Source organism: Panthera leo, chromosome A2, assembly GCF_018350215.1.
Source record: "Panthera leo isolate Ple1 chromosome A2, P.leo_Ple1_pat1.1, whole genome shotgun sequence".
NCBI classification, from domain to species: Eukaryota; Metazoa; Chordata; class Mammalia; order Carnivora; family Felidae; genus Panthera; species Panthera leo.
This window is the reverse complement of record NC_056680.1, coordinates 32,639,927-32,663,995: the sequence shown is the minus strand read 5'-3', so window position 1 is coordinate 32,663,995 and position 24,069 is coordinate 32,639,927. Positions and strand designations below refer to the sequence as shown.

General features: G+C 39.1%; 1 protein-coding gene across 9 annotated transcripts in view; it reads left to right on the top strand.

Moving 5' to 3' along the window:
• Positions 1-24,069, top strand: part of MAGI1 (membrane associated guanylate kinase, WW and PDZ domain containing 1) — a 631,452-nt gene that overhangs the window by 518,262 nt on the left and 89,121 nt on the right. For 5 of the 9 annotated variants that reach the window (XM_042929915.1, XM_042929914.1, XM_042929911.1 and 2 more), the window contains exons 5-7: positions 8,249-8,450; positions 16,699-16,781; positions 21,108-21,146. In XM_042929915.1, the coding sequence (XP_042785849.1) occupies positions 8,249-8,450; positions 16,699-16,781; positions 21,108-21,146 (324 nt within the window). The remainder of the gene's footprint in view (positions 1-8,248; positions 8,451-16,698; positions 16,782-21,107; positions 21,147-24,069) is intronic. The other 4 variants (XM_042929917.1, XM_042929912.1, XM_042929918.1 and 1 more) reach the window with 1 other exon arrangement.

The following is a 24,069-nucleotide window of genomic DNA, read 5'->3' as shown; positions in this document are numbered from 1 at the left end:
CTATTTTTCATGCTTCTTTGCAAGACCATGTTAACATCACCCAAATATCTTAAAGGGGCTAGAATGAAATGTCTGTAGAAGGGAATCTAGAATATTCAGCATTATTTCCTTCTCTTCAAAACGATAGGTCTTAAGAATATTTGTATTTTGTTCATTTATTTCTTGGCCATGACACTATTCCATAATTACGACTGATTGCTTATAAAGACAAATAAGATAATTTGTTTACCGGTTTAATATTCATTGATGCTGATAGAAGGCTAATAGCAACCTTTTCTCTCATACTTTGCAAGTACAGATTCCAGTGGAACTCTATAATGTATTCAGTTAGCTTATGCCAATTTTTCTGTCCGCCCCCAAATGGAGAAACATGGAAAGCTAATAAATACTCATTTCTGTCTTGCATATGCATTCTATATTATATAACATATATTACTCATTGCGTTGTACATTTATATGTACATTCAAGGCTACGTACCCCCAAGCTTAGATACGTTGTATTTTATGAGGGGATCTTCAAGGACAAGGCCTCTAGGTAAGACTAGACTGGTTGGGTAGCACCCACTTCCTGGGAGCACCATTCACAGAGGCTATGGTGTTTATTTCTTGGGTTAGTGTAGTGACCAAGAATGGATCACAAATGTTTTTCACTTTATGGAGGTTTGACTTTATACAGTAATTCAGGATGGAGCACCTGCACAAGACGTGAGTCACTCCCGTTTATAATATTGTGACTTTGAAGAACACCTTGTTTCTTCTGTTCTTTCTGTACTTAAAAAGTAATTTCTTCGATATTTTAGAGTATAGCTATGGAGCAGTTATCTATCTGCAGCATATGAGGTGTTTCTCTCTCTTGGTGACCTTTCTTGACATCATCACACTACAGTCCTTACTTGAGTAGACTCCTTCCCAATAATGGGGAAATTAGTTAAGCTCCCTATTTTCCTTCTCGTGTTAGCAAATCTAATAGAATATTTAAGAAAATGTGTTTGTTCAATGCTTTCTACAGCCTATATAGGCCTCTTTGACGTTTTCTTTTTTTTTATTGATTTGTTTTATTTTTTATTTTTTTTTTAATTTACATCCAAATTAGTTAGCATATAGTGCAACAGTGATTTCCCAGGAATAGATTCCTTAGTGCCCCTTACCCATTTAGCCCATCCCCCACCCACAACCCCTCCAGTAACCCTCTGTTTGTTCTCCATATTTGTGAGTCTCTTCTGCTTTGTCCCCCTCCCTGTTTTTATATTATTTTTGTTTCCCTTCCCTTATGTTCATCTGTCTTGTCTTTTAAAGTCCTCATATGAGTGAAGTCATATGAATTTTGTCTTTCTCTGACTAATTTCACTTAGCGTAGTACCCTCCAGTTCCATCCATGTAGGTGCAAATGGCAAGATTTCATTCTTTTTGATTGCCGAGTAATACTCCATTGTATATATACACCACATCTTCTTTATCCATTCACCCATCGATGGACATTTGGGCTCTTTCCATACTTTGGCTATTGTTGATAGTGCTGCTGTAAACATGGGGGTGCGTGTGTCCCTTTGAAACAGCACACCTGTATCCCTTGGATACATACCTAGTAGTGCCATTGCTGGGTCGTAGGGTAGTTCTATTTTTAGTTTTTTGAGGAACCTCCATACTGTTTTCTAGAATGGCTGCACCCGCTTGCATTCCCATGACGTTTTCTCATTAAGCTCAGAAGCCTGAAATTCTTCAAGATGACAATTAAAACAATTTTTGATGGCTTTATTGTCACACCAGTAACCCAATCCTTCTGCAAGAAGCATTAGATAAAGAAGAGACCTAATTTGTTATCCTGGTTTCTTGGTTCTCAGTAGTTGTCTATGAACGTAATTTCTAACTTTCCTCATCTGTAAAATGGTTAAGGTTAAATCATATCTAAGTTCCCCCTTCTAGCTCTAAGATTTTGAGTCCACAAAAATTTTCATTTTCCAATTAGAATGGATTAGGCCAGGGGCTGACCTACTATTGTTCCAGCTAGGAGAAATTTGCCATCTTTTATTACATAGGCATTTATTTAAATCAGTTCATTTCGTTCACGTAGAAATATCTGATTCATATTTAGTAGTCCTTGCTGATATGAAAGCCAGTTTTGAAAAAAAGTTAAAATATTTCTTTTTAAAAGTAGCTAACATTATAATGTCTTGATCTTTCAACAAATAAGGATAGCACATCATGACGTAACCGAAAACATATTTCCAGGCACAGAAAGAAGACCTGGGGAGTGATATGCAGTGAAACACTCCTGCCAGGTGGAAGACGGTCCCCAGGAGACATGAGTGTCCTTGTCTCTCCTCTATTTATTAAGTAATTTCTTGGTATAAAGCAAGAACAAAGTAGGAATTGTTGACAGTTGGTTTTAATACACTTCCTATGTCTAACTACTAGGAACCTTTGTCTCTTAGAAAACATGCCTCAGAAATTCTGACTCCATTCAATCTTCGCTTGAAATCCTGGCATCGAAGAAAAACTTTTGGGCCCAGGTCATCATTGCTGTATTCAGTCTGATCATTCATTCCGTGCGCGCACACGCACACACACAAAAGCCAAGTGACACTTGAACGTCTTCTGCAGCTTCCTGTCCTAACCCCCAGAAAGCTGGTAGGATGCATAGAGAAGTGATGTTCAGATGTACATGTGATGGGTATCCTCAGTGTGTTGAGTAAATGCCTCCTCACTTACCGAGCTGTAACTATGACAGCTGACAGCCTGTCATACCCTAACTCATATAAATTCTTTCAAATAATTGACACTGTGTGTATCTCTGTGTCTATGATATGTGTATCAAACTAGCTATGTCAAAGCATTTTGCTCTCTGAACCACTTTAAGTAGCAATCCACCAGCCACTTGGAGCACAGAGTGACAGTAACATAATGAGGTCTTGGCTCTGGGTTGCGAGAGTTGTGATAAAGGAATGAGTGTCATATCCAAATACGGAAACACTATGGAGCTATTAAAAATATTGACCAGGATATTTTTAATTCACATGCTGTTGTTATTATCTTAGCAGATTTCTGCTCTGTGGCTTTGGAAAGAGGCACAAGATGTCTAAATAGCATGCCTAAGTGATATTGGGAATGTCTGCAGGCAAAGGCAGGAAATACATGGTCAGAAGCATCCTGGGGAGGTGGCCACAATCCCTGCCACCGTCTGTGACTGAGGCAGGAGCTGAGCAGTGAACAGTCACCCCAGATACTCCCCACAGTACACTGTGCCCAAACTATGGACCTGAAGGAGCCCTTGAAAATGAACGCTATGTGTGCTTCATGAAGGTAGAGTTATGAGCCAAGCACACACATTTATACAAATAAAAAATTTTAAAAAGCACATTTGTATAAGTACTTTGTTTCGTACAGCTTGGAAAATATGTAACAAGCCACCACAACTAAAAAGTAGCTAGTTTATCCATTAACCTCCTGTAAGAGACATCAAGATATTTAATTGTGTTTTGAAGCCTTTTTTTTCTCCCACCAGCCCCCCTGTTATTGAACATGAGGTTGCTGATGCTTCTTTTCCATTAGTAGGCAATGATAAAGCATTGCTTTGGACTGTCAAGAGATAATATTACTCTAAGAGCTAATGTTTCTCCATTGCTATGTGGCAGGCATTTTGCTAAGCTCTTTACCCATATGCTAGAGAGGTCTAATAGCTTGTCCAAGTTCACAAAACCAGTGAGTGTCAGAGCTGTCATTTCAAGCTGACTCCAGAGCCTACATGCTCATCCAGTGTGCTATTTGTGTTTTCAATCAGGTTTATTAGTTATGTACCCAGTCAAGGATGCACATAATCTCAAAGTACATAATGCAATATAGGCTCCGGAAGTGTATTTTTGACATGAGTTTATATTCTCAAAGTTACCCTCAAAAGCCCCCAAGTATGTGTATGTGTATGTGTATGTTAAATGCTTGGAAGCTTCCTATTTACTACGAATGAAAAAGTTATCGATGTTATTTATGGTTTACGAGTCCTTTTCACATGTATCCTATGAACCACCTGGAAATCTTTAGAGATAAGCAACATAGGTATTACCTCCCCCATTTTGCAGATGAGATCACCAAGGAAAAGTGCATGTTCCCTCACTCTAGACAGTGGGAGAACCGGGCTTCCTCGTTGCCCATCCGGTCTGTGTTCCAACAGTCCCTTCTACCTATCCCGTTGGGATCCATTGGCAACCTTTCATAAGAGAGTGACAGCAATGCTCCTAAATGTTCGGTGAATCCATTGAAAGATGTTCTGAAATCAGAGCACATGTCAAGGTCAAAGCCATGATTAGGACTATTAATTTTTAAGTCTGTACTTTTTTCCAGCCTCTCATTTTTGGACTTTGCATTTTCTTTAAAAGAATGAGATTGTTTGAGGTTCTGTTGAACTGGAAAGAAGACACAGAAAGCCAAACACGTCAAGTTGCTCACATTAAACATCTGTAGCTTTGTTTTTGTTCATCAATTAGATGGGAGGAATCCTTTGACAGTATGAAGTCATCATCATGTGCACTTTAAATATCTTACAATTTTGTCACTGTACCTCGGTGAAGCTGAAATATTTTTAATAAAAAATATCGATGGCTTTTTGTAAGTCAGTCATACCTCAATCAAGCATGTGTTTAAAGAAGACGTGTACAATATACAAAATGAAAAATATTTGGATACTTTACAATAAGGTCTAGTTGCTAGAGGAATTTTAATTTTTCTTTAGGAAATTATAGTTGCTTAGATATTTTGCCAGTGAGCTAACATTGCCTTCCCATAGTCAAGGTTTTGGAACGCTGGCAGGACTTTGCTTTTTACATAAATTACATTGAGAGTTTAACCGAATCCTTTAATGTTTATGTCCAGCCTGTTGCCACTGCCCCCTTTTTTTTGTTACATCCAGCTTCTATTAAAATGGGTTGATTAAAATTCTTACATAAAATTATTGAATGTCATCCATTGTCCTAGGACTTCTCTAGCCCTTAAATACCATGTTAAAAGATGATCACTGACTTTGGACATTTGCCTTTCTAGAAGCTGGTCCCAGTCCCAGAGGACCCGTCAGGCCCACGCTGAGTGCCAGGCCCTTTGGCAGGCATTTTACGTGTCCTCAGTCCTTCAGTTCTTCTGGCATGTGCGTTTTGTTTTCACCTTACAGTTGAGGAATCAGTTGCTCAGAAAGGCAGTCCGTCTGTTCTGAAGTCACACAGCTAGAAACGGGCAAACTCTGTGATCTGGACTGTGGTCTGATGTCACATCCATCCTGAGGGCCCAAGCTGACCTGAAGACAAAGGTTAATCATAATAACTTTGATGAAGAAACTGAGGATGATAGCAGCTAACAAATACTGTTAGCTGTATCCTACACACTGCACCGGCTGCTTTACTAAATTCATGCATTCCTCCCCACAACCCAGTGAGGTTGGTACCATTATCCCCATTTTATAGATGAGGAAACCAGGGCTTTCAGAGGTTAAGTGTGTTGCCCAAATTAGTAAAAGGTGAGGCCAGGATTCAAAGTTAGGCAGTCTGGCTTCTAAGTCAGTGCTTGTAATCAGTATTTGTTCTCTTCTCTTTCTGTTTTTGTTTTGGTTTTGGTTTTTTTTTTTTTTTTTTTTTTTTTTGCTTGTGCCATATTGCTTCACTATTTTTTTTTAAAGGAATTGTGATTGAAGTATTGGGAACGTTTTGCATAAAAATACAGATTCCCACCTTCTCTTTAAAAAACAGATCTGGAGGGGCCACCTGGGTAGCTCATCTGACTTCTGCTCTGGTCATGATCTCGTGAGTTCAAGCCCCGTGTTGGGCTCTGTGCTGACAGCTCAGAGCCTGGAGCCTGTTTCAGATTCTATGTCTCCCTCTCTCTCTGCCCCTCCACCACTCATGCTCTGTCTCTGTCTCTGTCTCTCTCTCAAAAATAAATAAACATTAAAAAAAAAATCTGGAAATACTGAGTCCACTCTTCCTCAGGACGCTGACATGGCACACAGAATTCCTTGCCCCCATCAGAAAGGCTGCACCCTCTGCAATGCTCCATCTAGACATATTATTTGTGCCTCAGCTGGCACTGCAGACATAGGAGTTTGGACTCTGGCCCATCGGCAGCAAGACAGAACCCCTCCCAGAAGGTGAATTTCTAGTGAGTCTTTTGAGACCTCTTTATCTCTGTCCTCCAAGTATGATTCTTGTATCTGAATCTCCATCACTGGGTGGTTTAAAAATGCACATTTTGGAACGATCCCCCAAGTCTATTCTCTATAGTAGGGAGTCAGAATCTGCATTTTCACCATCTTTCCGGGTGATTGCTATGTACACGTCCATGGAGGAAGTGTACATTCTAAAAATACCAGAAAAGGGGCGCCTGGGTGGCTCAGTCGGTTGGGAGTCCGACTTCGGCTCAGGTCATGATCTTGCGGTCCGTGAGTTCGAGCCCCGCGTTGGGCTCTGTGCTGACAGCTCGGAGCCTGGAGTTGCTTCGGATTCCGTCTCCCTCTCTCTCTACTCCTCCCCTGCTCGCATTCTGTCTCTCTCTCTCAAAAATAAAAACATAAAATACCAAAAATGAATATACGTTGGCTCCTAGAGACTTAAGGGCGACTCTTTTAAATCTTGCCAAGTTTCGAATTTATTTTCTGTCAATTTGTAATTTCAAATTGTTTCTTCCCTGTTGTGGCTTCATTTCCTTTTTTCTCCTTAAAAATTCTAGTTCTTTTATTAACCTGCACTCATGGATACAAATTGTGAAACCAACTCAAATTGGCTTAAGCAAGAATTTAGAGGATCAAGCAACTGAAGAGGCCAGGAGTACATGGAATCAGTGGCTCAGGCAGAAACATTAGGCAGCTTTCTCTTTCATTTCTGCTGTCCGCTTTGTAGACTTAATTCTAAGTCAGGTCTTGCCAACCTGTGTCAAGATGGCCACGAGCACCTACAGCATGAGAATCTGTCAGCTTAATAATTTCAGCATCAAGAAGATAATTCCAGCAAACGCTTGTATGCCTGACATTCATTTGCTTTGGATCAGGCACCTGACCCAATAAGAAAGGCAAGAGTGATAGCCCTGTGACTTGGGCATACCACATGAGCTAGGTGTGGGTTTAAGTCAGTCCCCACAAGGACTTTGATGGGTTGGATTTCCAAAGGGAAGTCTGAGAGCTGGTTTTAGAGAAAGAGGGTAGAGATGAATTGCAGGGAAAGACCACAGGCGTCCTCCTCAGTGGTGGCAGATTTTTGGTGGAAGTGGTTGTTTAATAGGCTCCATGTGCCCTCCATCCAACTTCTGAATTAGCTTCATTCTCTTGTGCATCATTGGGAGCGAGTCATGAGAGAAAGATTGGAAAACGGCCTTTCATTATTCCTCAGGCTGCTTTCAGAAATCATAAGTGTCTGCAGGAGAGTTACTGTGGGAGGTGGAAAATAACCACAACTCCTGATTCTTATGTTTTAAAGCCCCGTGGAGACTGACGTTTAACATCCTCATAAAAATTCAGCCAGAATGTCAGCAGCGCCATTTGTAGATACGTTGATGACATCATCTCTTGATGTTTCCAGTTAATAAGAACGCAAGGAGATTCATGTACTTCGAGTCTTCTTTTAAAACCCAAGTCAAATTAGTCCACCCACATGATACTGTTCTGGGGGTAACTGTCTTGTTTTTTGCAAGAACATTCGCTTACTTTTCCAAAAGAAGCTAGAATCTGACTCACTGGGATAGCTGTGTCTATGCTCTAAAGTTTTATATACTTGCCAGCTTGATGTGCCGGTTTTTGATCTTTGCCACTGTCTACCAAAAATGTTCTAAATAATTGTTACAAAAATGGAGAATGATGCCACCCTATCTGTGTTTTCTTCTTGCTGTCCAAGGCCCTCTGAGTCATGAAACCAAATGACACCTAGGAGTGAGAGTGTGGCTCAGTCTGTGTTTTGATGCCCCTATTGGTATAAGAGACGTTAGGGTTTTAGTTCTGAATTTGTTTCTTCTTTGGCATTTCCAAGGTTTTGAGCAGTGTTATTTGAGCCTGTCTTTCTCTTCTTTCTTTTTAAGTGCGATAAATGTGGTCTGTCATTTTGATGTTTTCTATTAAGAGAACTTCCGTCGAAATAAAACAATAGAGTTGATGGCCAGCAGTTGGGAAAGAGCGAGGGCTTTTAAGAATATAGATGCAGACAGTAGTGAACACCTTGTTTTGAGGTATGATTGATGAATTTTTCTCTCTCTGTCTCTCTCTCCTCCTCTCTCTGCAATTTGACAGCCGATTCTGGTGCCCAGGAAGAGCACACTCTCCAAGAAACAGCGTTACCGCCTGTGAATAGTAGCATCGTCGCTGCTCCCATCACGGACGCTTCTCAGAAGTTCCCTCAATACCTACCTCTTTGTGCAGAGGATAATTTAGGTCCTCTACCCGAGAACTGGGAGATGGCGTACACCGAAAATGGAGAAGTCTATTTTATAGAGTAAAGTATACCCTTTGTCCTCTCTGAAGCTGTCTCTTTATGTCGTCACTCTTCCTTCTCGCCCCCTAGTGGCTACGGTTGTAAATTAACATCTGAAAGGACTGATTTTGCGCTGATGGTATTTTTCATATAGTTTCACAGGCTTTGTGCCAAAAAGCAATCAGCACAGCCTTCCAATCATTGAGTCTGAGGATCTTGAAGAAGCTTAAGTTAATAATTTCCCTCAAGAGTGAAACAACCATATTCTGGTGTATATATAAATTAGGGCGTAATATATAAAGAACATATGGAGCCATTCAGTAAATTCTTTGGTTACTTTTTTTTAATTGGGTTGCAAGGGCTTTAGGGTTTTTTGTTGTTGTTTTATTTTTTTTTTCAGTTGCGTTTTAAGAGTTCTTCATACATTCTGAATACAGTTCCTTTAACATCTTTGTGGTTTGTGAACATTTTTTCCAAGTCAGACTTTTCATTGTCTTGACTGTGTCTTTTGAAGAGCCCCAAGTTCTTAATTTTGAGGAAGTCTGATTTATCAATGTTTTTCTTTCCTGGGCTGTGCTTTTAGTGTGCTGGCTGAGAAGTTTTTGCCTAAATCAAAGTTATAAAGCTGTCCTTGTCTGCCATCTTTGTTTTAGAAGTTTTATTGCTTACATTTTCCATTTAGGTGTATGATCCATTCTAAGTTGATTTTTTTTTTTTTTAACACGGTGCAATTACATGGATTGAAATTTGAGAATATGGTAGTCTCCCTCCCCCAGTCCCTACCCTGCAGTCTCACGTGGCACAGTTTTAGCCACTCATGGTCAACTGTGTTCTGGAAACAGATGATCCTCCTGACACATTGTCAGAAGGTCACTAGTGGCCTCATGCTACGTCACAGTGCTTATGTCACTCTCCTCATTTCATCTCATCACATAGGCATTTTATCATCTCACGTCACCACAAGAAGAAGGGTGAGTACAGTACAATAATGTACTTTGAGAGAGAGAGGCCACATTCACGTAAATTTTCTTATAAGATATTGTTATAATTGTTCTTTTTTATTAGCTATTGTTAATTTCTTACTGTGCCTAATTTAATAAATTAAGCCTCATCATAGGTATGTATGTATAGGAGAAAACATAGTATATTTAGGATTTGGTACTATAAATCTACAGTTTCAGTCATCCGCTGGAGAGCTTACAGCTTAGCTTCTGTGAATAAAGGGTGGATTACACTATACAGATGTGAAAAATCTTTCAAAATTATAAAACTTACATATATCTATGTGTGTATACATATGCATATACATATATACATATATATGTATATGTATATATAAGATATTACTAAAAGTTAAACATTTAAGGGGAGCCTGGGTGGCTCAGTCAGTTAAGCGTCCAACTTTGGCTCAGGTCATGATCTCGCACTTTGTGGGTTCAAGCCCCGTGTTGGGCTCTGTGCTGACAGCTCAGAGCCTGGAGCCTGCTTGGATTCTGTGTCTCCTACTCTCTCTGCTCCTCCCCTGCTCATACTCTGTCTCTCTTTGTCTCTCAATAATAAATCAACTTTTAAAAAAATGTTTTTAAAATTAAGCATTTAATAAGTGGTTTACTAAAAATGGAAAAATATACAAACAATTGAAATTATTCTAAGAATCTCAGGTAATAGCATTTTTTCTCCAATAATGGTCAACTTTTTAAAATTTGTTTTAAAATTTTTTTTAATGTGTTTTTAGTTTTGAGAGAGAGAGAGAGAGACAGACTGTGAATGGAGGAGGGGCAAAGAAAGAGTGAGACACAGAATACAAAGTAGTCTCCAGGCTCTGAGCTGTCAGCACAGAGTCTGACGTGGGTCTCGAACTCACAAACCGTGAGGTCCTGACCTGAGCCAAAATCAGACGCTTAACTAACTGAGCTGCTCAGGTGCCCCACTAAATTTGTTTTTTAATGTTTATTTAACGCGATCAGCACAGAGCCTGACACGGAGCTTGATGTCATGAATCATGAGATCATGACCTGAGTCGAAATGAAGAGTGAGACACTTAACCAAATGAGCCATCTGTGTGCCACAATAATAGTCAGTTTTTAAAATGCTACACTTTGGCTCTATTATTAAGATTCTCTGTTAAGATTTACCATGGTTTATATCCCACTTAAAAAAAAAAAACAACCTAAGACAAAAAAAAAAAAACAACCACAAAGTGGCCAATTAAGCTATAAAATAAATAAAAATATAAGTAAATCTGTTATATTCAAATTGAAGTTGAAGGTCTGCTGTTCAGTGAACAATAGCCAAGTGAAAGTGACAAAGAAAAAGATTAGAGAAGACACAAATTACCAGCATTAGGAATCAAACAGGGAATCACCGCAGACCCTGAAGACATTAAAAGGTAATCAGAGAATGTTGCCAACAAACCTACACACTAAAGTTGACAACTTAGATAAAATGGACCAATTTCATGAGAAGCACGAACTACCACAACTCGTCTGTATGAAATAGATAATTTAAATAGCTCCATAATGACTAAGGAAAATGAATTTGTCGTTTAAAAACTCATGAAAAAGGAATCTCCAGGCCCAGATGGTTTCACTGGAGAACCGCTCCAAGAATTAAATTTCTATACAGTCTCTTCGTGAAAACAGAAGTAGAGGAACACTTACCAATTATGTTTATGAGACTGTTGTTACATTGTTACCAAAAACAAACAAGGAGAGTCTAAGAAAAAAAGAAAACTACAGAGCAAGAGCTCATGATTATAGACATAAAAATCTGTACCAAAATATCAGCAAATAATACTCCATAACAGAGAAAGAATTTTATACCATGATCAAGTGGGAATTATCCCAAGGATATAAGACTGGTTCAATATTTGGAAAATTCATAAATACAATCTACCATATTAAGATACTAAAGAAAAAACCCGACATCATATTTATCAATGCAAAGTCTTTGACAAAATTCAGCACTCATTCATGATAAAAGTTCTCAGAAAAAACAAGAACAAGGGGAATTTTCTTGGCTTGATAAAGAATATCTACAGAAAACCTACAGCTAACATGACACTTAGTGGTAAAAGACAAAAACAATACTTCCCCTGTATGATTGGGAACAAGTAAGGATATTAGCTCTCACCACTCTTTTTTTTTTTTTTTTTTTTTAATGTTTACTTATTTTTGAAGGAGAGAGAGACAGAGTGTGAGGGGGGGGGGGGGGGGGGCAGGGGCAGAGAGAGAGGGAGACACACAATCTGAAGCAGGCTCCAGGCTCTGAGCTGTCAGCGCAGAGCCTGACACGGGGCTCGAACCCACAAACCGTGAGATCACGACCTGAGCCGAAGCCGAATGCTCAACCGACTGAGCCACCCAGGCGCCCCAGGTCTCACCACTCTTAATCAACCTGGTTTTGTAAGTTCTAGCCAGGAGAGTAAGTCAGGAAAAGGAAATAAAAGGCCTATAGTTTGAAAAAGAAGGAAGAAAACTGTCCCTCTATGCAGATCACATGACCATACCCAAGAAATGTATAAGAAAGTACAAAATCACAAGAAATGTAAAAAAATGTTCTAGAATCAGTAAGTTCAGCAAGATCACAAGATAAAAGATAAGCATACAAATATCATTGTATTTATGACCATTGTATTTATGGACATCAAAATTCAAGAAAAAATATAATTCACATTTTCTTCCCAAAAAACTCCACTTAAGCATAAATCTAACAAGATGTGTCTAGGATGTTATATACTGCAGACTACAAAATGTTGTTGAAAGAAATCAAAGAAAGTCTAAATGGAGAGATGTCTTCCATAGATTGAAAGACTCAATTATATAGTAAAGATGTCCACTTTCCCAAAATGGTTATGCACGTTTAGCAAAAATTCTGTCAAAATCTCATTGAACGCTTTTGTTAGTATAGACAAGTTTATTTTAAAATTTATATAGGGAGGCACCTGGGTGGCTCAGTTGGTCAAGTGTCTGACTTTGGCCCAGGTCATGATCTCGCGGTTCTGAGTTGGAGCCCAACATCGGGCTCTCTGCTGTCAGCACAGAGCCTCCTTCTGATCCTCTGTGTCCCCCTTTCTCTCTGCACCTGCCCCCCTCTCAAAAATAAAAATACAACACTAGACATGAATAAACAAAGTTTATATAGAAAGGCAAAGGAGCCAAAATAGCTGGAATAGTTTTAAAAGAGAAGAATAAACTTAATCAGTTTGTCCATTATCAAGACGTATTATATAGCCGCAGTAACGGAGGCTGTGTGGTGTTGGCGACGAAATGGGCACGTGGATCAATGAAACCCAGAAACAGACCCACAAGTATGTCTAAGTGATTTTCAACAAAGATGCCAAAGCCATTCACTGCAGGGAAGAAGATAGCCTTTTCAAAGAAGTGCTATTGGAGCGAATGTTTAGCCAGAGATAAATAAATTAGGCTCAACCTCAGCCTCATAATTTATACAAAGAAATTAATTCACAGTAGCTCATCACAGACTTAAGTGTAAAACACAAGGCAATAAAAGTTTTCAGGAAAAAAAATTTTTTTTGAGTTCTAGGTCCAGACAAGGAGTTTTTAAGACTTGACATCAAAAACATTGAACCCTAAAAGGAATTACTGATAAATACAGCATCATCAAAATAAAAAAAAACATTTGCTTCACTAAAGACCCGAATAAGAGGATGTTTTAAAAAGCAAACTACAGAGTGGGAGAAAACGTTTGCAAACCCCATATCTGAAAATGGACTGTTATCTAGAGTGTATAAAGATCTCTCCAAACTCAATAGTAACATTAAAAAAAAAAAAAGATCAGTGAGAAAAGGAGCTGCAGACGTTTCACTGAAAGGATATACAGATGGCAAAGAAGCACGTGAAAAAATGTTCACCATCATTAGCCATGAGGGAGATGCAAATTAAACGCAGAAAAATATCATTACATACCTGTTAGGATGGCTAAAATAAAAAATAGTAAGAACGGCAAATGATGGCACAGATGCAGAGAAACTAGATCATTGCTGGTGGCCATGTAAAATTGTATGGTGTTCTAGAAAGCCGTTGGGTGGTTTCTTTTTTTAAAATCGTCAATAAGTTTTTATTTTATTTTTATAAGTATTTAAATTCTAGTTAGTTCCCATGTAGTGTAATACTGGTTTTAGGAGTAGAGTTAATGATTCATCACTTAGTATAACACCCAGTACTCATCACAACAAGTGCCCTCCTTAATGCTCATCACCCATTTAGCACATGACCTGCCGACCTCCCCTCCAGCAACCCTCAGTTTGTTCTCTATAGTTAGAAGTCTTTTATGGCTGCCCTCTCTTTTTTTTCCCCCCTTCCCTTATCTGTTTTGTTTCTTAAATTCCACATAGAAGTGAAATCATACGGTATTTGACTTTCTCTAACTGACTTATTTTGCTTAGCATAATACCCTCTAGTTCCATCCACGGCGTTGCATATGGCAAGATTTCATTCCCTTTGATGGCTGAGTAATATTCCATTATATATATATATATATATACACACACACACACACACACACACACATACATATGACTCAGCACTTGCACATTTGGCCAAAGAAGTGAACACTTATATTTACAGAAAAACCTGGACATGTATGTTTATAGTAGATTTTTCCTAAATAACCAACAACTGGAAATAACCTAGATGTCCTTCAGTGATTAAACTCTGGTACATTCATGCCATGGAATACTACTCAGCATTAAAAATAAGTTATTATTGATATATACAACAACCTTGATGAGAATAAATGAAAAATAGCAATCCTCAAAGATTACATACTGTCTGATTCCATTTTTAGAGCATTTTTGCAATGACAGCACTATACATGTGGACAACATGAGATTAGCAGTTGCCAAGGACTTAAAAAGGGTTTTAGGGGCAGAGATTAGAAGGGAACCAGATATGGCTATAAAAGAGTAACATGAGAGGGGTGCCTGGGTGGCTGAGTCCATTAAGCATCTGACTTGTGATTTCAGTTCAGGTCATGATCTCATGGTTCAGTTCATGGGATCGAGCTTCACGTCGGGCTCAGCACTGGCAGCTCAGAGCCTGCTTGGGATTCTCTGTCTCCCTCTCTCTCTGCCCCTCCCCGGCTCATGCTTGCTCGCTCTCTCTCTCTCTGTCTCTCTGTCTCTCTCTCTCAAGTAAATAAACATTTTTAAAAGAAAAGAGTAACATGAGAGATCCTTGTGATGTTGGAATTGTTTTGTGTCTTGACTTGTGGATATCAGTCGGTTTTCCATAGTGACATTGTACTATAGTTTTATAAGATGTTACCATTGGGGGAATCTGGGTAAAGGGCATGTAGGATCCCTCTTTGTTCTTTCTGATAACTACAGGTTAATCTATAATTATCTCATAATACAGAATTGCTTTTAAAAAATTGTACATAATCTTCCATCGCCGCAGTGACCATTATTGCTATATTACTGGTTTAGGAACAGTACAGACCATGAGTTGTAGTGTTGGACTCCCTGGGTTTGATTGCCAGTGTTTCTCGGTACCCACAGAGTATCTTTGTACAAATGTCCTCATTTTTCTGTCCTCAGTTTTCTCATCTGTAAAATGCATCAATACTTCCCTCATGAGGTTATCATAACGATGAAATAAATTGTAACGAATAGGTAAAAAGAATAGATTCTGGTCATTGTAAGCAGATCAATCATATTAGTGGCAGTAGTTGTTACTATATTATATTAACTTTCTTTTTTTTTCCTTTTTAATACAGTTGAGATGATTTGTATATACATTTGCGCATTCTGTTTTTCACTTAAGCCTTAAGTTTTTGCAGCAGTTAATAAGATTTGAATCATTTAAAATGCCTATGGCAGTGTTTTTCAGCATTTACAACCCAAACTTCAGACTTCCAAAAACAATTTAGGTTACTACCTAAATTTAAAAAAAAAATTTTCTTTTTTTTCATTTCTGATTTGCAGTTTGAACTACCGGCCTTGTAGTTCTTTGCCTCTCCCATTTAGCTTGCATAGACTGGCCTGGGAGCTCACGCAGAACCTCATCCCAGGGTCCTGAGCTGCTTCGGGGCACTTCCTCCAGACATTCTCGTGCCACTTTTAACGTGGTTGAAGGCCAATATCTATCTCTTGCACTGGTCCCGCACACCTTCAGACGTTCAAGGCCTCACTCAGTGTCTCTTGAAACACTTCCCCTGGAGTCAGACGATGCCCTCCGGGAGGCAGACACATTTAGCTTCTCCAAGCTTTTGTGGGGGGTTTTTTGGCCCAGATTTTGTTTATGATAGGTAATTTTGGGTTGTCTTCACTATTGTGTGCAACATAATTCAGGATGCTGCGATTAATGATAGGTATTAGCAGCTTTGAGCCAATTGTGTGAATTGAGGTAGTTTCGTGCTGTCAGGGGGAGTTCTTATGTAATGTAATGAGTGAAATAGCAGCCTTCTTTGTGAATTCCAGCATCCAAGGTTTAAGTCACAGACAAATTGAAAGCAAATTGGAGTTTGCTCTTCTGTAAAGGTGAAGACTAAAATCAGTCTAGATAAGGGGAGACAGCATAGACAAGGGGTATCATTTGGAACCCATTTTTCAAAAATAAAACTGACATCACATTTTAAGCTTTCCATAACAGAATGATTATACCTTAAATAAGTAAAAAGCCTACTGAAGGCTTTTCCCAAGCCTTTTCTTTTTTTTAATTTACATCCATTTTAGTTAGCATATAGCGCAACAATGATTTCAGGAGTAGATTCCTTAATGCCCCTGACCCATTTAGCCCATCCCCGCTCCCACCCGGAGTCCCTCCAGCAACCCTCAGTTTGTTCTCTGTATTTAAGAGTCTCTTATGTTTTGTCCCCCTCCCTGTTTCTATATTATTTTTGCTTCTCTTCTCCTATGTTCATCTGTTTTGTATCTTAAAGTCCTCATACGAGTGAAGTCCTATGATATCTTTCTCTCACTGAGTAATTTCACTTAGCATAATACCCTCTAATTCCATCCAGGCAGTTGTGAATGGCAAGATTTCATTCTTTTTGATTGCCGAGTAATACTGCATTGTATGTATATACCACATCTTCTTTACCCATTCATCCATCAATGGACATTTCCCAAGCTTTTTGTAATTCCAAACTCGGGCTCTCTTCTGGGATGAGTTTGTTTTTGGGAAGTAGCTTTGCTCTGGTTGACGGAAAATGTTCAAGAACATGTAATTCTGTTGTCATTGAGCTTTTTGCTTTTTCTCTCTCTCTCTTTTCAAATGCATTTCTTGTTTTTGTTTCTGGATTTCAGCCATAACACGAAAACAACATCTTGGTTAGACCCTCGGTGCCTGAACAAGCAGCAGAAGCCTCTGGAAGAGTGTGAAGATGATGGTAAGGGGCTAGCAAGGTCTTGGTTCACGTGTGCTTGAGGCTGTTCACATGTGCAAATTTTAAGGAGTTACAGCAAGGTCAACCAGGATTTAACAAATGAGTTTTTAAAAAGTCATCTCATTTCTAGTAAATAAACTGTAGGGCAATCAGAATTGGAGGGCAATCAGAATTGTTTTAAAAGAACAGTTTGTTTACACATGAAGGCAGATGTATACTAGTATCTCCATTTTAAACAGAACTTTAACACAAACTATTTCAATGAAAATATAACCTCTGGCTTCAGGACCTTGGAGAAAACTCTAGAAAATCTCTAGGAATATAGAAACCAAAGGTGCTCTGGTTACTCATCTATGGGGTCCTAATCCTATATTAGGAAAGTCTTAGAGGAAAAAAAAATCAAAAAATTTTCTTGAATTCTACATATTGCATAACTTGGCATAGGAAAAGCGGATCGTGACTTCTTGAGAATCTCTGTGTAACTTAGAATATATCCTGATTATCTAAAAAGTAGATTCTTCCAAGAAAGAGCCCGAGGTGTTACCCTTAGCTCTACTCTGCCTGTTAATCTTGAAAAAGAATCAATTGGCTAAGAGAGTTACTATTTTAAAACGTTTATTTCACGGCTTTGGGATTTCTAATTATTTTTCCAAAATGAAAAAAATTAGAACAAATGTTTCCTTTTCAGTACTCTGAAGTCTGTCCCAAGTTGTACCAAAATTACTTTTTGACATGGACGAATTAAAAGGGAAATGGTTTGTTTAGCTGCTCATTATTCATTTCTGGCATTTGAATTAGTAGTATAATTATGGAATACATATTTTCCTGAAAGATAGTGAAACTTTATTAATTTGTCCTATGGGGCAGAATTACATAAACTTGAGGTTTGCCTGCAAATGTAAGCCAGTGAACTATAATGCTGCCAAAAACCTTGCACTTCTAGATCTTTCTGTTCTACATGGATTGCAGATACCATGAAATGAGCATAACATTGTGCGTTCATATTTATGGGAGTGACTCCAAGTGGAAATACAAATCCTTCTGACTAAGGAGACCTGAGTGAGATGCTTCCCTGATTTTGGTGGCTGAAAGGAATGGAACACGTGTAGTCAGCCTCATTATTTTACATGCTTAAGGGATAACGAACTGTCCTGATTATCCAAGTATTATGTTTAATGTGTAATACGAAAGTGACCAATATTCAAACATCAGAACATAAAATACATTCAACCATAAAATTTCGGAGAACAAAATTTAATCTTTATTTGATGCTGGATGATTTTGAAGGCATTTTGGACTTCTTTTACCATAGGCTCTTCAGTGCGGTCTCCATTATAATTATACTGGGAACATATAAAAATGCCTGTTATTATAATTTTATAGATGATAGAAGACTCCAATAGCTTTTACCAGGAGAAACTTAATGGAGTAAAACTGTTGAGTAGAATTACTGAATGATTTTGTTACCGAATCTATTGCAGTTCAGTCTTGAACAACACAGGATTGAACTGCAGTGGTCCACTTTTATGCAGATTTTTTCAATATACTAGAAAAATTTTTAGAGATCTCGGACAATTTGAACACCTTGCAGATGATGTATAGCCTTGAAATACCAAAAACATTAAGAAAAGATTAAGTACTATTGTAAGAATACAATATAAAATACTTATACAAAATAAATGCTTATCGACTATATTATTGGTAAAGTTTTCAGTCAACAGTAGACTATTTGTAGTTAAGTTTTGGGGAATTCACAAGTTATATACAGACTTTTTCACTGTGGAGAGTCAGTACCCGCAACCCCTGTGCTATTGAATGGTCAACTGTTATTTTTAATTCTTAGAATTCTTGTCATTGGTGTTAATGTTATTACCTTTGGAACAAGTATGTATTCATACCAAATACCATTAGGTTATCCATTTATCCTTTCAACTTAGGGTTCATATATGCTTTTTCCAGTAGAAATTATATGTATGTCTGTATACACAGTGTGAATATATAACCAGATGTTACCACTCTGACATTTATCAGTCCCCACACCTTCATTTGCTGTTGCCACTTAACACAAATCTGCCTTGTGTTGTTGTTTATGTCGTGACACCAAGAAGAATAGTGTTTTTGCTCACAGTATTGTTCCTGTATTCAATTTCTGTTCTCTGGAGGCCATATGCACATGGTCTGTAACAATATCGCTTCATAGTTATTGTAAAATTTTTCATATACTCTGTTTTCTGACTCCAAAAAAGTAAGAAACTGGCTTGGGACTTTGATCTTTAGTATATAACTCCATTTGTTGTTTCTGTATATCTAGTTCAATTAGAAGCCTTCTACCTTGCCTTTGAGCTCCAGGCCAATATTTAAAAATGCTTGGTTGATAATGCTTTTTGTCTGAAAGAGATTTCAAATGCAGTCTGAATAAAACCCAACTAAGGATCTCTGCCCCCCAAAATCTGGTCCTCTGTAAGTGTTCCCTATCTCGGTTGAGGGTAAAATTCATGTATACCTGTGAGTCCCCCTTGACCTACTACTTGACCTTGATTTCAACCCATCTACCCTCTGAATTTACTTTGCCTCTCAGGTATCTCTGGAATCCATGCACGATTTTCTTTGTTGCCTGTGGCATCCTAGTCCAGGTCACACGCCTCTGTCACCCATACTCTTGCCTACTCTCCTTACACTAGACCCAGAGCACTCTTTTAAAACGTCAGTGTGATTGTGTTATCCGTGACCACCTTCTCGAGCCCTGTTCAGTGGCTGTCTTTCCGCGCAATATTCAGCCCTCCCCACAGCTGGTTTCTAAGTTCTAAGTGCTTTGGCCTCTGGCTTTTCTCACCCTTGCTCCTGTCCACTCTGCCCTTCATGCCCACTAGCACTTTCTTAGAATACTCTTACATTTTACAGACAGATACTGAATGCCTCCTATATGTCCATTGTGTCCTAGGAACTTCAGATGTATCAATGGACACAACCATCAAAATGCCCTGCTGTCATAGAGCTTAAATTTCAGTCATTCTTCACTTTAAGTCTTTTTGTTCCATCGGGCATATCCTTCAGGTTACAGGTCAGGGACTCTGTCTGTGACCTTGCCCCCAGATATGATTGGGTCATTCTGTGATGTGTGTTACTTTAGACACATTATCACAGGTTTTAGATATGGAAGTTTTACTTATGGAAGGTTGGGATTTGTCTCCTTCTCCAAAAGAATGTATGATTTGTCACTTTGCCCAATGACTGGCCCATGGTAGGTCTCTCATTAAATACTCACTGGAGAAATGAATTGGATGCTAGCATCAAAACTTAATGTTGACAGCAGAATCACTTTTAAATCAAGAGTTCACAACGTATATAGTACCATGTTGGGAACTAAAGTCAGCAATTGAGTCATCCATGCATCCATCCGTCCGTCCATCTGTCCATCCATTTAGAAGTATTTAGTACCTACCATGTAGCAAAACACTGTACTGGGCACTGAGCATTTCACAGTGGTGAAAATAAGTCTTCCTCCCTGTGTTGGTGGAGCATACAGTGGAGGGGACAGCCACCTGTTCTGTAGCTGGAGAGACTTTCTGCACAAAATGGTTTGTTGTGTGCTGTCCCCTGCTCTCTTCTCGGTTACAGTGCAGTGTTTTACTCGTAGCAGGAGGGGGTCAAGAATGGAGAAGATCCTGACCGGTTTTGCTTCCTGACTTACTGTGACCATTGTCAGTGCAGTATTTCTGGGCTGTTTGACTTCGAAATCTCATACCAAGTAAACAGTGCTTTCCCATCCTCATTTCAGGGCGGCCTTCAAGCCCACTTTCGTCACGTGCAGCATCCTGACATAACTCATCTCTAACTCCCTGCATTCTCAAATTGACCCCACCTTCCACTTTTCAGGCAGCATTATTACCTCTAAGCTCAGTAGTGCTTTAACTGTGAATATAATTGCCTCAGTGATGAGAGCATTACTGCAGGATTAGAAGGACTAATATTGGAAGGGGTAACAGCTTTGTTTGCCCGAAATGAGGTGTGTAATAAGTGACTTCCCACTTAAGAACATTGAAACCGCAAAGGTATTTGTCATCTTTTACAACCAATCAAACCCTGTTTCGACATGCAAGGAAATGAGCCATATAATTATGTTACCAATATCAGCTCTTACCATTTTGTGATTTACACTGAAGTCTCCGGTTTACTAGCTGAGCCAGTGAAATAGGCCACAATGCAGGTAAGGACAAAACCAAGTGACATGTTTGCTGCTGTTTTTCTGAGGGAAGTTTTCTTTCTTGGTGTTGGTGTCTGAATTTTTCTTTCTCTCTTTTCTGTCTCATTCCTGTTACTCCTTTGGAGAAGAAGGGGTCCACACCGAGGAGCTGGACAGTGAACTAGGTAAACCCTCCCAGCTGCATGACCTACCCTGCATGGTTTTGTCTCCAGTGAATTGCTTAATCCTTCCGTTTCCTTAGTCTGCCCTTCTTCAATTATGATTTTCATTCCAGCTTGCCCGTGAAAGGTCAATCTTACAACCCTCGAGTCTGACTCGCAGGCATCACGCAGAGTTGTAATAAGTTGTGTCTACAAAGAGAAAGTCTGAGTGAATTGAGACTGGAATGAGAGTCAGCACATTGGTCCTAGGAAGTCTTGCAACTTGAGGATTAGGAAAAGACTAAGGGATAGATGCTTGCCGTGTCCCTTGAACTCTCCTATAACCCTACAGCAGCCTCGTTTCCTTCATTGTTTGCTGTGGGCGGTTATCTACAGGGGTCACACAAAAAAAGCAAAGCAAAACAAAAATAAAAACCCACCAACTAATGAAGGGACTTTGTAGGAGTAATAGCAATACAGTAATTCTCATCATTAACCAAATAGTTAATAATAGTCTTAGTCTTGTGTTAGTAAGTCACCAGCCACTTGTTGGCTTTGTTACTGGAGTGAATGGCTGGAAAACCAGATGCTGAGCTTATATGTGACATATAAGCTTAGAGTGTGTATATCAGTGTATAAACCAAGTCTTGACTTGTCTAGCTCTTGCAGTCTAGAAATAATTTACATTAGCAGATAATGCCAAACTTTTTTATCTTTGCTGTTGGAATATATTGAATTATATCCCATGCTGTTTTATGTTCAGCTTTGAACAATATTAAAGTTAGTTTGCCTTCTGTCTGATGCATCTACTGAAGGATAGGGTGGAAAGCACACGTTTCAGCTAAAGTGCACATAAAAGCCTTGGTTTATTGAACATTGGCCATCGTATATTTTTTAGATAGATGATTAACATCAGTATGAACAGAACTCTCCTTAGATTGCTGCATCAGCCTGAGATTTTTGAGATTGCCTTAGGAACTGAAAATGTAAATACTTAATAACAGCAGATTATTGTTTTCATTTGATTTTGTTTGTGTTTGTTATATAATAATCAATTGTGGTTGACTGGAGTTGTAATCCAATGGAATTTAGCTCTGTTTTTCTTCCTGTTTGGAACGTTGCTGTTGTAACTGATGGACATGCCAGCATTGGTCGATAACTACTGAATGGAACTTATCTTTCAAGACGTTTAATAAGTTGTCCTTGTTGTGACTGTGGTAGGAAGGGCTGGAGGCTCATCCTGTGTGATAGAACAATTTAAAACTTACTTTATCAGAAAAAATTGATCGGTAATATGAAAGTAATTGAAGAAGACCGAACTAGGTTTTGGAGACACAGAATGAGTGCCTTAATCATTTGCTGAGCCACTTTAAATCACTCTTGCTGGTGATTGATATGTGTGAGTGACCCCTGCTGTTCATGTGTGCCAGGTGGAGATAACAGAATTGCGCACAGGGGCACGATCTTTTCTGCTTCCATGGAAGTTCGAATATTGACACTTTTAGGAAAGAAGTTTCTATACTTTTTCCCTTGTAACTATAATATTGTGGGAACTTGCCTATGCTGTTGAAGATTGAAAACATAAGTGTTAATGCCTGCATAGTATCATCTCTCATGGTCATAGGCATTATTTGGGGAGATGGTTTGGTAACATGGTGGGACAGTCTGTGGGGGCAGATCAGACTGCCTGGCTTCTTATGCAAGCTCCCCTGTTTACTGGCTGTGTGGCCTTGGGCAAGCTACTCTACTCACCTTCTCTTAGCTTTGCTTTCCTTTTCTGTAAAGAGAGGCTGAAGGAGGAGCTCCCATGGTGTTTGTAGGAAACCTAATGATAAGGTCTTAATATCTGTCCCTGTGATCAGCACATATTGTTAGGTTTACTAGTTTCATTATTTATTAACTAATTGTCACCTGTTGGACTTTCTAATCCTCCTATGGCATTTTTTTTTTTACCTTTAGTACAGGTCAGGGGAGGAATGTATATACTGTAGAAATGACCCAAATATGTCTTTCTAGGTGGAGATAGGACTCTGGATTTTTGCCTGCACATATCCACTGTGTAAAGAGTAGTGTTAGTGGGTGTACGTGTACACACACACACACACACACACACACACACACTTTTCTCTTGCATTCATTCCATATTCTGTTGACAAGCTCACTGCCCATTTTCTTAACAAGAGGGTCCTAATTTCAAATAGTAGCATCTATCAGGTTTTCAGTGAACATTGGGATTCCACATGTTCAAGGCAAGGAAACCCTCTCTGTGATCTGCCTCTGTGAGGTAGGGGACGGTTGGCTTGGGTGTGGAACACAGATCACGTGATTATAGAGTTGTCATTTCTGATCTCTGTTGGGTGAGCTGGGTCAGTAGCTACATTATGCACTTCTGGTCTGCAGAATTTATCACAGCCTCTGCAGACAACTTCCCAGAATTGAAAAGTACTTGCAGAACCTCCTTTTGGAATTTTAGGGTATTTATGTGCTGAAACCAACTAGGAGAGGTAGAGACAAAGAAATGAGGTTCCTTCCCCACCCAGGCTAGGTCACAGTTTTGAAATCTGTCTGTGACTCTGAGCACGACTTTTCAATCTGTGTGTTGACGAATCTCTTGAAAAGAACTTAGAATGTTTGGCTGCTTCCTATTTGCTTCTGTGGTGACAATTAATACTGTATGAGATTTTTCAAGGCAGGGCTAGGAAACAAGCAGGCTGTATAAATCTGTTCTGTTCCTTTTCTGCTTTCCTAGAACATTGCCATTTGTTGAGCCTACGTGCCAGGTGCTGTGTGAAATGGTTTTTAGGCATCCTTGTTTAATCCGTAGTTGACCTTGAAGTAAATCCCAGTGAAAGATGTGGTTCTAAGACATTAAGTAACTAGCCCAGTGCCAGATCTATGAAGGGGTAGAGATAAGGTTCAGCCCCCCACCTGGGCAAGCCCAAAGGGT